The 13,917-nt window shown below is 46.5% G+C and overlaps 1 protein-coding gene across 1 annotated transcript in view; it reads right to left on the reverse strand.

Annotated features, from left to right (window-relative positions):
• Positions 1–13,564, reverse strand: part of kiaa0319 (KIAA0319 ortholog) — a 71,428-nt gene extending 57,864 nt beyond the window's left edge. Inside the window, exons 1-3 of the mRNA XM_055654915.1 lie at positions 12,586–13,564; positions 8,399–8,532; positions 793–1,550 (exon numbers count right to left, since the gene is read on the reverse strand). Coding sequence (XP_055510890.1) covers positions 793–1,550; positions 8,399–8,450 — 810 coding nt within the window. The 5' untranslated portion in view covers positions 8,451–8,532; positions 12,586–13,564. The remainder of the gene's footprint in view (positions 1–792; positions 1,551–8,398; positions 8,533–12,585) is intronic.
• Positions 13,565–13,917: the final 353 nt, after the last annotated feature.

Consider the following 13,917-nt stretch of genomic DNA (forward strand, 5'->3'; position numbering starts at 1 on the left):
ATCATGCCTGCCTCTGGCACATGTGGGTGAGACTAGGACCCAGGTTACCTGTGGGCCTTTCTGCAGCAACTGGTGTGCACCAGAGCCAGAAGGGCTGAGAACAAATACCCATGAGAGGACTTTTAAACAACAACTCATTATAACAGTAACTCAGTGGGGTCAGGCAGCAGCATCTCTGAACATCATGGATTGGTGACATTTTGGGGTAGAGTCCCTTCTTCAGTCTCAGCGAGGACTCCTTCCCTTAGAAAAAGGCCGGGAGGCGGAGGCGAGGGAAGAAGAGCTCGACATCATGGCAAACCCAGAACCTGTCGAGGTGTGGGCAGAGGGGTTTACAGTGAGGCCTCTGATGAGGACAGACCGTTCTGTATCAAAACAGCACGGTGGCACAGCGGTTGAGTTGCTGTCTTACAGCGCCAGAGACCCGCGTTCGATACTGACTACGGGTGCTGTCTGTACGGAGTTAGTACGTTCTCCTCAAGACCTGCATGGGTTTTCACCGAGATCTTCGGTTTCCTCCCACACTCCAAAGACGTTATTTGGCTTGGTGTAAGTATAAAATTGTCACTAGCGTGCGTTGGTGTGTGGGGATCGCTGGCCGGTACGGACTCGGTGGGCCGAAGGGCCTGTTACTGCGCTGTATCTCTAAACTAAACGGAGGAGGGTGTAAACTTTACAGGAGTGAGAGCTGGGGCAGAGGGAATCTTGGGCGAGGTACTCTGGGGGAGATGATGGAGGCTGAGAAGGAGGGGGGAGGGGGGCATTGAACAATGATGAGTTTTGAAAGCCTACCTCTTGGGTGCCAGCATCAGTTTCATTTGAATCGTGCTGAAGACCTTCTTTACCCGCAGTCTCCAAAGGGACAAGTGCCATAAGATCACTTGCGTCTTTTGTCCCATCAGGCCACTCTTCCTGCTCAGGTCCATTGGCTGGGAAGTCCACACCTGATGAGATCCCGCTGTGAATTCCAACCTCCTCTCTTTCATCACTGACTCCTCCAGCCTTGGCTGGAGAAACATCAAGATCATAGTTGGGGTCCCACACCAGCCAGTCTTGTGAACCATGTTCCTGATCCTTACTGGAACCCTGCAAGCTTCCGTCATTAATGGATATTTTCTGGTCATCTCCTTTGGCGCCTGCCACTGTCGAATCATCGAGACTCGGATCTGGTGCAAAGAGATCTTCCAGCTTACTGTCCCTCCCAGTTGAGGCAGATCCACCTAGTTGGCCCATGGGATAGCCCCTGCCTCTATAAAAGGCTTCCTGCACACTCGACCTCAGAGTAGTTGACCTCCGCACAAAGGTCAAGTGAGATTCCATGGCGCTGGTGTTCTTTGGTTCACACTCTTCCGCACGCTGGCAGCTCAAAATGTAACAACGACCCTGGAACATCCACGCCAAGTCACAGTCAGGAAAGTCACAACAAGCCGATGTGCATTCGGACATAGAATCCGCCAGAGGAACTCGTAGGATTTTGCTCGTCTTCATGTTTGGGGAAACTATTGCATCCGAATACCGAGCTGTTTCACTGCAATAATCGCAGAGAGTCCCTGTGAAAATATCATAAGCCACAGATTAAATTATTTTAATTTAGTTTAGCTTGGAGATTCAGTGCGGAAACAGGCCCTTCGACTCAGTGGGTCCCTGCTGACCAGCGATCCCCGCACAGTAGCACTATCCTACACATACTAGGGACAATTTATAGTTTTACCAAAGACAATTAACCCACAAACCGGTGTGTCTTTGGAGTGTGGGAGGAAACCGGTGCACCCGGGGGAAACCCATGCGGTCACAGGGAGAATGTACAAACTCCGGACGAGCAGGACAAGTAGTCAGGATTGAACCCGGGTCTCTGGCGCTGTAAGGCAGCAGCTCTACCGCTGCAACACTGTGCCAGATATCAGCCAGAGAACAGGAAATCAAAATGCTGCTCAGGGATTCAAGTTAAGGAATTGCAATGAAATACAAAACAATATTGAACACTTTTAAGGCTAACGTGTATAAAATAACAAAATCCATGCGCCCTGGGTATATCACAGGGTATATCACAGTGGGTCAGAGTCATAGAGTGATACAATGTGGAAACAGGCCCTTCGGCCCAACATGCCCCCACCGGCCAACATGTCCGAGCTACACTAGTACCACCTGCCTGCGCTTGGTCCATATCCCCCCAAACTTGTCCTAAATATAGAAACATAGAAATATAGAAATTAGGTGCAGTAGGCCATTCGGCCCTTCGAGCCTGCACCGCCATTCAATATGATCATGGTTGATCATCCAACTCAGTATCCCGTACCTGCCTTCTCTCCATACCCTCTGATCCCCTTAGCCACAAGGGCCACATCTAACTCCCTCTTAAATATAGCCAATGAACTGGCCTCAACTACCCTCTGTGGCAGAGAGTTCCAGAGATTCACCACTCTCTGTGTGAAAAAAAGTTCTTCTCATCTCGGTTTTAAAGGATTTCCCCCTTATCCTTAAGCTGTGACCCCTTGTCCTGGACTTCCCTAACATCGGGAACAATCTTCCTGCATCTAGCCTGTCCAACCCCTTAAGAATTTTGTAAGTTTCTATAAGATCCCCTCTCAATCTTCTAAATTCTAGAGAGTATAAACCAAGTCTATCCAGTCTTTCTTCATAAGACAGTCCTGACATCCCAGGAATCAGTCTGGTGAACCGTCTCTGCACTTCCTCTATGGCAATAATGTCCTTCCTCAGATTTGGAGACCAAAACTGTACGCAATACTCCAGGTGTGGTCTCACCAAGACCCTGTACAACTGCAGTAGAACCTCCCTGCTCCTATACTCAAATCCTTTTGCAATGAAAGCTAACATACCATTCGCTTTCTTTACTGCCTGCTGCACCTGCATGCCTACCTTCAATGACTGGTGTACCATGACACCCAGGTCTCGCTGCATCTCCCCCTTTCCCAATCGGCCACCATTTAGATAATAGTCTGCTTTCCCCCGTTTTTGCCACCAAAATGGATCTCACATTTATCCACATTATACTGCATCTGCCAAACGTTTGCCCACTCACCCAGCCTATCCAAGTCACCTTGCAGTCTCCTAGCATCCTCCTCACAGCTAACACTGCCCCCCAGCTTAGTGTCATCCGCAAACTTGGAGATATTCCCTTCAATTCCCTCATCCAGATCATTAATATATATTGTAAATAGCTGGGGTCCCAGCACTGAGCCTTGCGGTACCCCACTAGTCACTGCCTGCCATTGTGAAAAGGACCCGTTTACTCCTACTCTTTGCTTCCTGTTTGCCAGCCAGTTCTCTATCCACATCAATACTGAACCCCCAATGCCTTGTGCTTTAAGTTTGTATACTAATCTCTTATGTGGGACCTTGTCGAAAGCCTTCTGGAAGTCCAGATACACCACATCCACTGGTTCTCCCCTATCCACGCTACTAGTTACATCCTCGAAAAATTCTATAAGATTCGTCAGACATGATTTACCTTTCTTAAATCCATGCTGACTTTGTCCAATGATTTCACCACTTTCCAAATGTGCTGCTATCCCATCTTTAATAACTGACTCTAGCAGTTTCCCCACTACCGATGTTAGACTAACTGGTCTGTGATTCCCCATTTTCTCTCTCCCTCCCTTCTTAAAAAGTGGGGTTACGTTTGCTACCCGCCAATCTTCAGGAACTACTCCAGAATCTAAAGAGTTTTTAAAGATTATTACTAATGCATCCACTATTTCTGGAGCTACTTCCTTAAGTACTCTGGGATGCAGCCTATCTGGCCCTGGGGATTTATCGGCCTTTAATCCATTCAATTTACCCAACACCACTTCCCGGCTAAGCTGGATTTCACTCAATTCCTCCAACTCCTTTGACCCGCGGTCCCCTGCTATTTCCGGCAAATTATTTATGTCTTATTTATGTACCTGTCTAACGGTTTCTTAAACGTTGGGAGAGTCCCAGCCTCAACTGCCTTCTCTGACAGTTTGTTCCATACACCCACCACCCTTTGTGTGAAAATGTTACCCCTCAGATTCCTATTAAATCTTTTCCCCTTCACCTTGAACCTATGTCCTCTGGTCCTCGATTCCCCCATTCTGGGCAAGAGATTCAGTGCATCTAATTTACAAATTTTGCAATTGTGCACAAAGGTACATTTACATCTTGCATATCATCCCAAACTACTGGGCATCCGTGAAGCATCTTTTGAGTTGAGGGAATGTAGGCAGTTGGTACAGTCCCATGAGATAGTTTTCCAGCTATACAGTTTTAACAATGTTAGTTGAGGAACAACAAATTATTGGCCAGGATATACTGCTTTGCAAAGGACCAGGATTTTTTTTTTTGCAAATGCCCAATAATTCAGACAATTCCTCTGAACATTTCCATCTAACATTTTGATTAAAAGGGTTGTGAATCTTTGGAATTCTCCAATATATTATGTACTCAGCTGAGCCAGATGGCTTTTTTTTTTAGTAATAATGGGATACAAGGATAAGTACCCGAGCTCATGGAAGGACCGTTCAGAAACCTGATAACCGAGGAGAAGATGATGTCCACGACTCCCGTAGTACCACCCAGTGATTTAAGCGGCCTGGTGCCGCAGCGGTAGAGTTGCTGCCTTGCAGCACTAGAGATCCCGGTTCGATCCTGACCAAGGGTGCTTGTCTGTACAGAGTTTGTATGTTCTCCCTGTGACCGTGTGGGTTTCCTCTAACATTCCAAGGACATAAGGACGTCCAACCTACGGCGGTGCAGGCTCGAAGGGCCGAATGGCCTACTCCTGCACCTATTTTCTATGTTTCTATGTAAAGGGTTTGTAGGTTAATTTGGGTTCAGTAATTGTAAATTGTTCCTCGTGTGTAGGTTAGTGTTAGAGTAAGGGGTGATCGCCGGATGGTGTCGGTAAGGAGCCGTTTCCACTCCGTATGTTTTAATCAAAAAATCCCAACATGTTCAAATCATGTTTTGGCTCATTTAGCCCAGCACCAGATATCAGCTAGAGAACAGGAAATCAAAATGTTGCCATTGGATTCAAGTTAAGGAATTGCAATGAAATACACAAGAGGGGTTTTAAGCACAAGTTGCATTATCCAGCCACTAAAATTAAAACAAATTGGCATTAACTGGACCAGATTGTAAAGGAAATGCAATTATGTTTTTCACAGTGCATGCACTTCTACAGCTATCTCTACCCAGATGGCAAAGTACAGATCTGATTTCCACATTAGAGCCTTCACCAGCACAGTGAGAATTTTGCAAGTGGTGAGAACAACACATTGTGCCTGTTTCAGCTACTGGGACAGCTATGAAATTAAATTTCGCTTTTGAGCAAAAGGTTGATTATCAAGTAGATTTCAAGTGAGGTCACTCCCTGTAAAAACAGTGAAGAGATTACTAATGGAAACCAAACTGCAGGTGCATAGTTGAGATCATACTTTTCTTAGACAACAATGGACCCACCAGGCACCGCTCTGTCTGTGGCCATTCAAGGCTGGCCCAAACTGGTCCTGCTGTTTTCTTGCCTCCAGAATCCAGATATTCACCTCCCTTCTCCAACTTTCAGTCTAAAGTAGGGACCCGACCTGAAATGTCACCCACACCTTTTTCCCCTGACCAGCTGAGATACTCCGCCACTTTGTGTCCATTAGAATAGTTGTATATATATGTGGTCATGTATGTATGTATCTTTGGTTTATATTAAAGTTGATTATAAAGCCAATTCTAGACAAACCTTATTAAAGAGCGTTTACTCCCAGTGTTTGTTCAGCTGATAGGCCAATAGGGAAATTGAATCATAATCATAAACATAATACTTTATTAGCCAAGTACGTTTTGCAACATACGAGGAATTTTGTTTGCTATAAAGTCATACCAATAAAAAGCAACAGAACACACAAAATACATTTTAACATAAACATCCACTACAGTGACTCCTCCACATTCCTTACATAACAATGGAAGGAAATGCCGTGCCTTTGAATGACTTGGCCTAAGGGGAGCATATACAGGGAGAAGAGAATGGGGCCAAGGATGGAACCTTGTGGAACCCTTGACTTGAAGTAGACTTGATGAGCTGAAATAGCCTACCTCTGCTCCTACGACATGTGAGCTTATGCTTATGGTTGGATAACAGGGGATCAGAAATGTTGGTGCAATAGCCTGTTGTCAGGAAATAACTCTTTGAAGTTCAGGTGGTATAAATCAGTGTTTCGTTGTTAGTCTTAATAGAAAGGGTGGCTACACATATGCTTTGTTTGAAAGAAAAATACAGAACTTGGCCTTTGCTACATTAATAGTGGACAAAACAGTGTGCAGAGCAGATAATGTATCATTAAATTGGCCTTAGCAACTTCCTGTGTACGAGGCTTATAAGAGGATTTGTTTTTTTTTATTCTGGGCTTATGGTAGTGTATCGGTTTTACTAAAGGACCAGCCAATCAGAAACCTGCACTAAATTATCCAACATTTGAATTTAGTTTTCAAAATAAATAGCCTCAATTTGTATAAAGGTAGCCAACGCAGTAAGATTTTTTTTTTTTAAAAGAATTCTAGTTTGCTGAGGATAGACACAAAATGCTGGAGTAACTCAACAGGTCAGGCAGCATCTCTGGAGAGAAGGAATAGGCGATGTTTTGGGACGTGGGCGGCTCTGTGGCACAACGGTAGAGTTGCTGCCTTACAGTGCCAGACACCCACATTCGATCCTGACTACGGGTGCTGTCTGTACAGAGTTTGTACATTTGCCCCATGACCTAAGTGGGTTTTCTCCAGGTGCTCGTGTGTGTGTGTGTCTGTGTGTGTGTGTGTGTCTGTGTCTGTGTCTGTGTCTGTGTCTGTGTCTGTGTCTGTGTTAGTGTAGGTCTGTGGGGATCGCTGGTCAGGGTTGGCCTGTTTCCATGCTGTATCTCTAAACTAAAAAAACATAGATGCTGCCTGACCCACTGAGTTACTCCAGCATTTTGTATCCATCTTCAGTGTAAACCAGCATCTGCAGTTTCTTCCTACACTTATAGTTTTCCATTCCTTTCAAATCCTTCCATCCAGAGATGCTGAGTCCCATTGTGTCTATCTAGTTTTCTAATGTCCTTTCAGAAAGGAAAATTGACAACATTACATGATTTGCACATTGCATCATTTTTTTAAATATCAATTATTTTAAATTGCTCTCTGAAGTCACAAGAGCAATTCTCACAGATGTATCACAAACATCTCGAGGGAGAGCAAATACAGGCAGTAAACTCCAGTCTTGTCAGCAATATCCACAAATCATGATAAATGAGAAATAAAAAAATATATCCAGTTTTATCGATATTTTTCACCATTCTCTATCCTCCATTCTACTGTAAAGGATTTTCAAAGCTTCCTGTAACTTTATAATAGTTGCAATCCTATATCAAACCTAATCAAGAGATCAAAAATAGACACAAAACACTGGAGTAACTCAGTGGGACAGGCAACATCTCTGGAGAGAAGGAATGGGTGACGTTTCAGGTTGAGACCCTTATTCAGACTTCTACTGACTATTTCAATCTGAAGAAGGGTTCTGACCCAAAGCGTCAAGGGCCTGTCCCATGAGCATGCGACCTGCATGCGGCAAGCGCAACCAAACCGGAAGCTGGGGCCGCGTGGAGGTCGAGTGATCCCCATACAGGGCCTGTCCCATGGGCATGCGACCTGCATGCGGCGAGCGCGTTTTTCAGAGCCCCGCGCGATGTCGGGACCAGCTCCGCACAACTCCATACGGCTCCGGCGATCGAAGTGGGACCGGCCCCGTGAGGCCGTACGGCTCAAGCGACCACGTTAGGTCGCGCTTGCCGCATGGAGTCGCATGCTCGTGGGACAGGCCCTTCACCTATTCTTTTCCTCCAGAGATGCGAGGGGAAATAGAAGAGAAATGGGGGCCTTCGGGGAAGGGAGATGAGTGTACAAAGGAGGGGAATGGTGCGGGGGGAGGGGGCAGGCTGGGAGACGGTGAGAGAAATGTTTAAATTTCACTCCTCTCCTCTCCTTATCTGACATGCTTTTGTCTCCTTTCCACCTCTAACCTTTGTCACCTCCAGCAGCTGCTGTTTTTGGTACCTCTCATTATCTCAATCATTATCCTGCAGGCAGCTGCACAGTAAAATGCACAAAGGTGCTGGGTTCAATTCCCCCTTGTGTGCTACATTAACAACATCGCCATGGTAACACCAGCAATGCAGAGTCAGCAGCAGCATCCTTGGGTGAGAAATAGGGAAAAACAACGAGGGTTGTTTTCCCTGCTATTATGTCCGATTCACCGTTGTCAAACACAGGGAAACATCGACAGATGTATTTAAAGAAATAACCTCCAAGTGATTCTACGGCAATAAAGACAATTCTTTATCCAGATAATCAAGGCAAAAAAAACAAACCAGCCCATGCTTCAATGACATACCTGTCATGATGCACAGTAACACAGCGTTGAGGAAAATCCACACGTGAATCATTTCTCAGGCAAGAAAAACATGCACAAGTGTAATTTTTTCTTCTTCTTTCCTTGTCCTCCCTTCAGTTGCAAATTCAGAGGCACTAGAACAGAGACCTATTGATTAGTCTTCATTGATTATATCAGTTTGATACTTCATACTTGATTAACTTAATTTATGCAATGCTGCTAGAGTGTCTTGCATGCAATTAAGATACCAATAATTGGCTGAAGCATGATGCCATTATGTAGAAGATTAGAAGTGATATTTTTTAATATTTTTCCCTCAGAATCAGACCGTTTTTTAGTTTGGTTTATTTTTGAGATACAGCGCGAAAACAGGCCGTTCAGCCCACCAAGTCTGCACCGACCAGCGATCCCCGCACACTAACACTAACACTATCCTACACACACCAGAGACAATTTACATTTATACCCAGCCAAGTAACCTAGAATCCCATCATTCTGAAGAAGGGTTTTGGCCCGAAACGTTGCCTATTTCCTTCGCTCCATAGATGCTGCCTCGCCCCCTGAGTTTCTCCAGTATTTTGTCTACCTTCGATTTTCCAGCATCTGCAGTTCCTTCTTAAACAACCTTACCAAACGCTGCAAGCCGGCGCCCTGTCAGCAGCGTGTCCGTTTTTTGCTACTTTTTTTTGTTTTTTTAGTATGTTTTAAAGTATGTTTTTAATATTGTTTTTAATAAGAAACGGCATTTCGTTTGGACCTCAAGGGGTCCAAATGACAATTAAATTGAATCTTGAATCTTAATGTTCCTCTGTGCGTTTTGTGTGGGGGGTGTGGTGGGGGGGGGTGAGGGGGAAACCGCTTCGGTCGCCTCCTCCGCAGAGAGGAGACTTTTTCCAGGTCGCCTCCCCTGTGGCCTAATAACACGGAGCGGCGCTGCCTTTCCCGGAGATGCGCCCGGGGCTTCAGCGGCGGGCGCAGCGCAGACTTTCGGCATGGAGCGGGTGAGCCCGCGCTGTGCCTTTTCCCTGGTGGTAAAAGCGGTAAGTCCAGGATCGGCTTGCGGCTTCAGCGGTGTAGGCCGCAGGCGCAGAAGACTTTTCGCGGCATGGCACCGCAAACTGCAGGGCCGGCGGTGAAGCCCCCTCCAGGGGTCCCCGCCGATGGTGGCCACCGCGCATGAGGGGCCGCAGAGCTTCTACCCCCGAGTTGAGATCGGGCTGTAGACGCCGCGCCATCTGGACCTGTGCAGACCGCGGCTTTCAGCAGCCTGAAGGCCAGCGGAGCTCTCCCCCCCTGCACCACAGCGCGCGGGCTCACCCGCTCCATGCCGAAAGTCTGCGCGGCGCCTGCCGCTGACAGCCCGGGCGCATCTCAAACTTTCGGGGAGCGGGTGAGCGGGCTGAGTAGTAGGGGAGAGCTTTTCGCTGGCCCGTGGCAGCCAGCAGCCTGAAGCTGCGGTCTGCACAGGTCCAGATGGCGCGGCGTCTACAGCCCGGGATCTCACTTTGGGTACTCGGGGAGTAGAAGCTTCCACCGCCGGCCTGCGGCCAACTTCTACCGCATGCGCGGTGGCGACTTACCATCGGCCTGGACCCCTGGAGGGGAGCTTCAACCGCCGGCCCTGCAGTTTGCGGTGCTTCTGGCTGCGGCGCGAACTTTAAGTCTTCGACCGCTGGCCTGCGGCCTACACCAGCCTGAAGCCGCGGTCTCTGGTTGGGAAGAGCTGATCCTGGACTTACCTTGGCTTTTACCTTGTCCTTTTACCATCTGCCCGCAGCGATGGCGTCACGATGGTAAAAGGAGGTCATTGAGGTCCTGACCACGGGGGAAAATGGAGGAGGACTGGCCAAATTCTGCGCCTTCTACCGCAGTGATTAATGCTGTGGTGGATGTTTGTGTTAAATTTTTATTGTGTTTGTGTGTTCTTTATCATTGTACCGCTGCTGACAAATTCATTTCACTTGCACTTTATGTGCAACGTGACGAATAAAACTGATTGATTGATTGATTGTCTTTGGAGAGTGGGAGGAAACCGAAGATCTTGGAGAAATCCCACGCAGGTCACGGGGAGAACGTACAAACTCCTTACAGACCCATAGTCTTGATCGAACCCGGGTCTCTGGTGCTGTGAGGCAGCAACTCTACCACTGTGCCACCATGCCACCCTTTATTTGTTTTATTTGACAGGTGGCACTGCTTTCAATTAGTTACCTATTAGCCCTGACTTTCAACTCTTGTTTGTATATTTGTTTCCAGCATTTTTTAATTTCAGATTTCCAGCATCTGCAGTTTTATTGTAGTTTATTTATATTCCATTTACTATTTAGACAATATCTTAATTATTAACCAAGCTAACACATTCAGCTAACAGTTAGCATCAACATATAATACTTTTAGATAGGCTTGTGAATAAGTTGGGAATGGAGAGATATGGGAAATATGCAGACGGAAGGGATTTAGTTTAAGTAGACACTTTGTTCAGCAGAGACATTGGGAGCTGAAAGGTCTACTCTTGTGCTGAACTGTTCTATATTCTAAGACTTGTTAAACACCACCACAACTAGAAAGTTGGGTGGGAGTATTTCAAATTAGTGTAAATAAAATCATGAGAGGAATAGATTGGGTAGATGCACAGAGTATCCTGTCCCGAATAGGGGAAATCAAGCACCGGAGGATATAGGTTTAAGGTTAGAGGGGAAAGATTTAATAAGAACCTGAGGAATAACTTTTTCATGCAAAGGTGGGAGGTGTATGGAATGAGCTGCCAGAGGAGGTAGTTGCGGCAGGTACTATCGCAACGTTTAAGAAACATTTAGAGAGGTACATGGATAGGACAGGTTTGGAGGGATATGGACCAAGCGCTGGCACGAGGGACTAGTGTAGATGGGATGTTTGCCGGTGTGGGCAAGTTAGGCTGAAGGGCCTGTTTTCATGTTGTAAGACCCTATGACTCGATATGGTCCAATTCTGGATCATTGGATACCAACTGGACCAATGGATGTATGGACATTGGGGAAGGAGATGATCAAGCTTGATTCCTGCCATGTAAATATCCCCATTAACACACACATGGTTACCATTAGAATGTAATAGCAAGGAGGGGGAAAATCAATACTTGTTTAACTATATCACAGCAGCTACCATCGCTTTCAAGAGAGGACAAGATAGAAAAGGGATTTCATTCACCGACCAAATCAAGTCATGCATCATTCCTTTCACAAATAAATAATAACGTTTTGCTTAGAATTTCAAACAACCCCCTAATAGAAGTGAGCGGACATTCATTACCAGTGTCCCGCCTCACCGCGACAATAAAAACATTCTGTAATGATAGCCTCGCTAATCCCACTGACAATGTCCTAAACTGTTCGATCAATCTGGTGGAAGGGTGGAGCCCACAATGGCCCATTGTTGGCTGGGGAGTTGGTGATAAAGGGAGACAAGGATGCGAACAGTTGAACTAGCAGTACGCCTGGGGGGAAGAGGGAGGGAATGCAGGGGTTACTTGACATTACAGAAATCAACGTTCATACCGCTGGATAGACACAAAAAGCTGGAGAAACTCAGCAGGACAGGCAGCATCTCTGGAGAGAAGGAATGGGTGACGTTTCAGGTCGAGACCCTTCTTCATACCGCTAGGTTGTAAGCTGCCCAAGCGAAATACGAGGTGTTGTTCCTCCAAATTACTGTGTGGCCTCACTCTTGCCCCCCTCCCCCTTATCACTTTAACCGCAGTGGGAGAGGCCACCAACTCGGAGCTTTATTGATTTTTTTAATTTAAAATAAATCTGCACTTTGTTCGTACTGATAATTGAATTGCGCACTCATTCCGGTGCAGTTACGCCAGCATTTCGTGTCTATCTTTGGTATAAACCAGCACCTGCAGTTCCAGTCTGAAGAAGGCTCTCTCTCCCCCTGAAAAGCCACCCATCCCTTCTCTCCAGAGATGCTGCCTGACCCCCTGAGTCACTCCAGCTTTGTGTGTCCATCATCAGTGTAAACCATGCATCTGCAGTTCCTTCCTTCCCATTCCTTCTCTCCAGAGATGCTGCCTGACCCGCTGAGTTACTCCAGCTTTGTGTGTCCATCTTCGGTTTAAACCACGCATCTGCAGTTCCTTCCTCACACACCATTCCGTCTGCAGTTTTTGTTCCTTGTTGTGACACAGAAGCAGGCTGCTTCCTTACCTGGGCAATCCCGTGATGGTTCTTCAGCAAGGCAAGGTTGGGGCAGGGAACCGGGTTCATCCGCTTGGCTGCCTTTACGGAACCCCGACCCGGTCCCGGCAGAGGCAGCGAGTCACTGGAGCTCTCCTCCTCGGTCCCACATGCGATGTGGTGCCGTGAGCTCATTGCATGCTAATCCTCAGCCCATCCCCAGCCGACGCTCACATCTGCCGCCTCATTGTAAGGGGGGAAATACTCCCCAAGTATCTCACCGCCGGGATTAAAAAGGTCACCCCTAATACAATTATCAATGGCCAAAATTCTACAACACTTAACCCTCTCTACTCTTACTTTAAAGAGAAATCGCCCAGGCAGCGTTTGCAAGAGTCAGCATTAAGGCCTCTCCCTCTTAACAATACAACCAGGGTTGCAGACAAAAGACTTCAGACGCCTTTATCACTCGGTGCTACTTTTCAGCTAAGATTCAGCGGTCTAAAGGGAATGTTGGCTATTTGTACAACTTGGCAGCACCATGTACAGTAATATAGTTAACTGAAAATGTATTCGCCTGTACAATCAAACCAAAATCAAACAACAGGGAGGCAAGTCTTTAATATGCCAGAACTCATTTAAAAAATCCACTTTAAAAAACAGAAAATGCCGGAATAACTCGCCAGATCAGGCGGGACTTGTTGGAAGAGAAAGGGGCAGTGTTTAGGGTCTCCGACCCTTTGTCGGAAATGAGAAAGGAAGAGATGCAAGTTTGCTTTGTGGCAGAGAAGGGGGGGAGAGGGGATTGATGTGCAGAACAAAGAGAAAACAAGAAACTGCAGATGCTGACATCTTGAGCAAAACACAAAGTGTTGGAGGAACTCAGTGGGTCAGCCAGATGGGTTAGGGAATGGACAGACAACGTTGGTTAACTTTTGTCAATAGCGTTTCTCAACGATTATTGACTTTGGAAGGGGAAAGCATAGGATCCACAAAGGATAGGATCTTGTCTTCATCTATAGGGTGATTTCACGAAAGGTCACTGGAGCGTAGATCCGCACCCACGTGACCGAAAATCTCAAGTGGAGGACATGCTATACATCCGGTACATGTTAGTGAATGGGAAAAACACGCACTTTCACACCCGTTAAAAACATCGAAAACGGCCAGTTTTTGAGCTGCAATTTACTGTGCCAGTCGGGGGGGGGCACAGCGACCTAAATTTACAGTCCAAAAAAAAGATAGAAACTAAGGTAAATTCAAGAGGGAGCTGAAGGTGCAAATCCAGCGGAAATGCTTATCGGACATTTGCCGTGGAGATTTAAAGATCCAAAATATCGGGAATTATCGCGTTTGCTCGCT

Source organism: Leucoraja erinacea, chromosome 2 (assembly GCF_028641065.1).
Source record: "Leucoraja erinacea ecotype New England chromosome 2, Leri_hhj_1, whole genome shotgun sequence".
Taxonomy (NCBI): Eukaryota; Metazoa; Chordata; class Chondrichthyes; order Rajiformes; family Rajidae; genus Leucoraja; species Leucoraja erinaceus.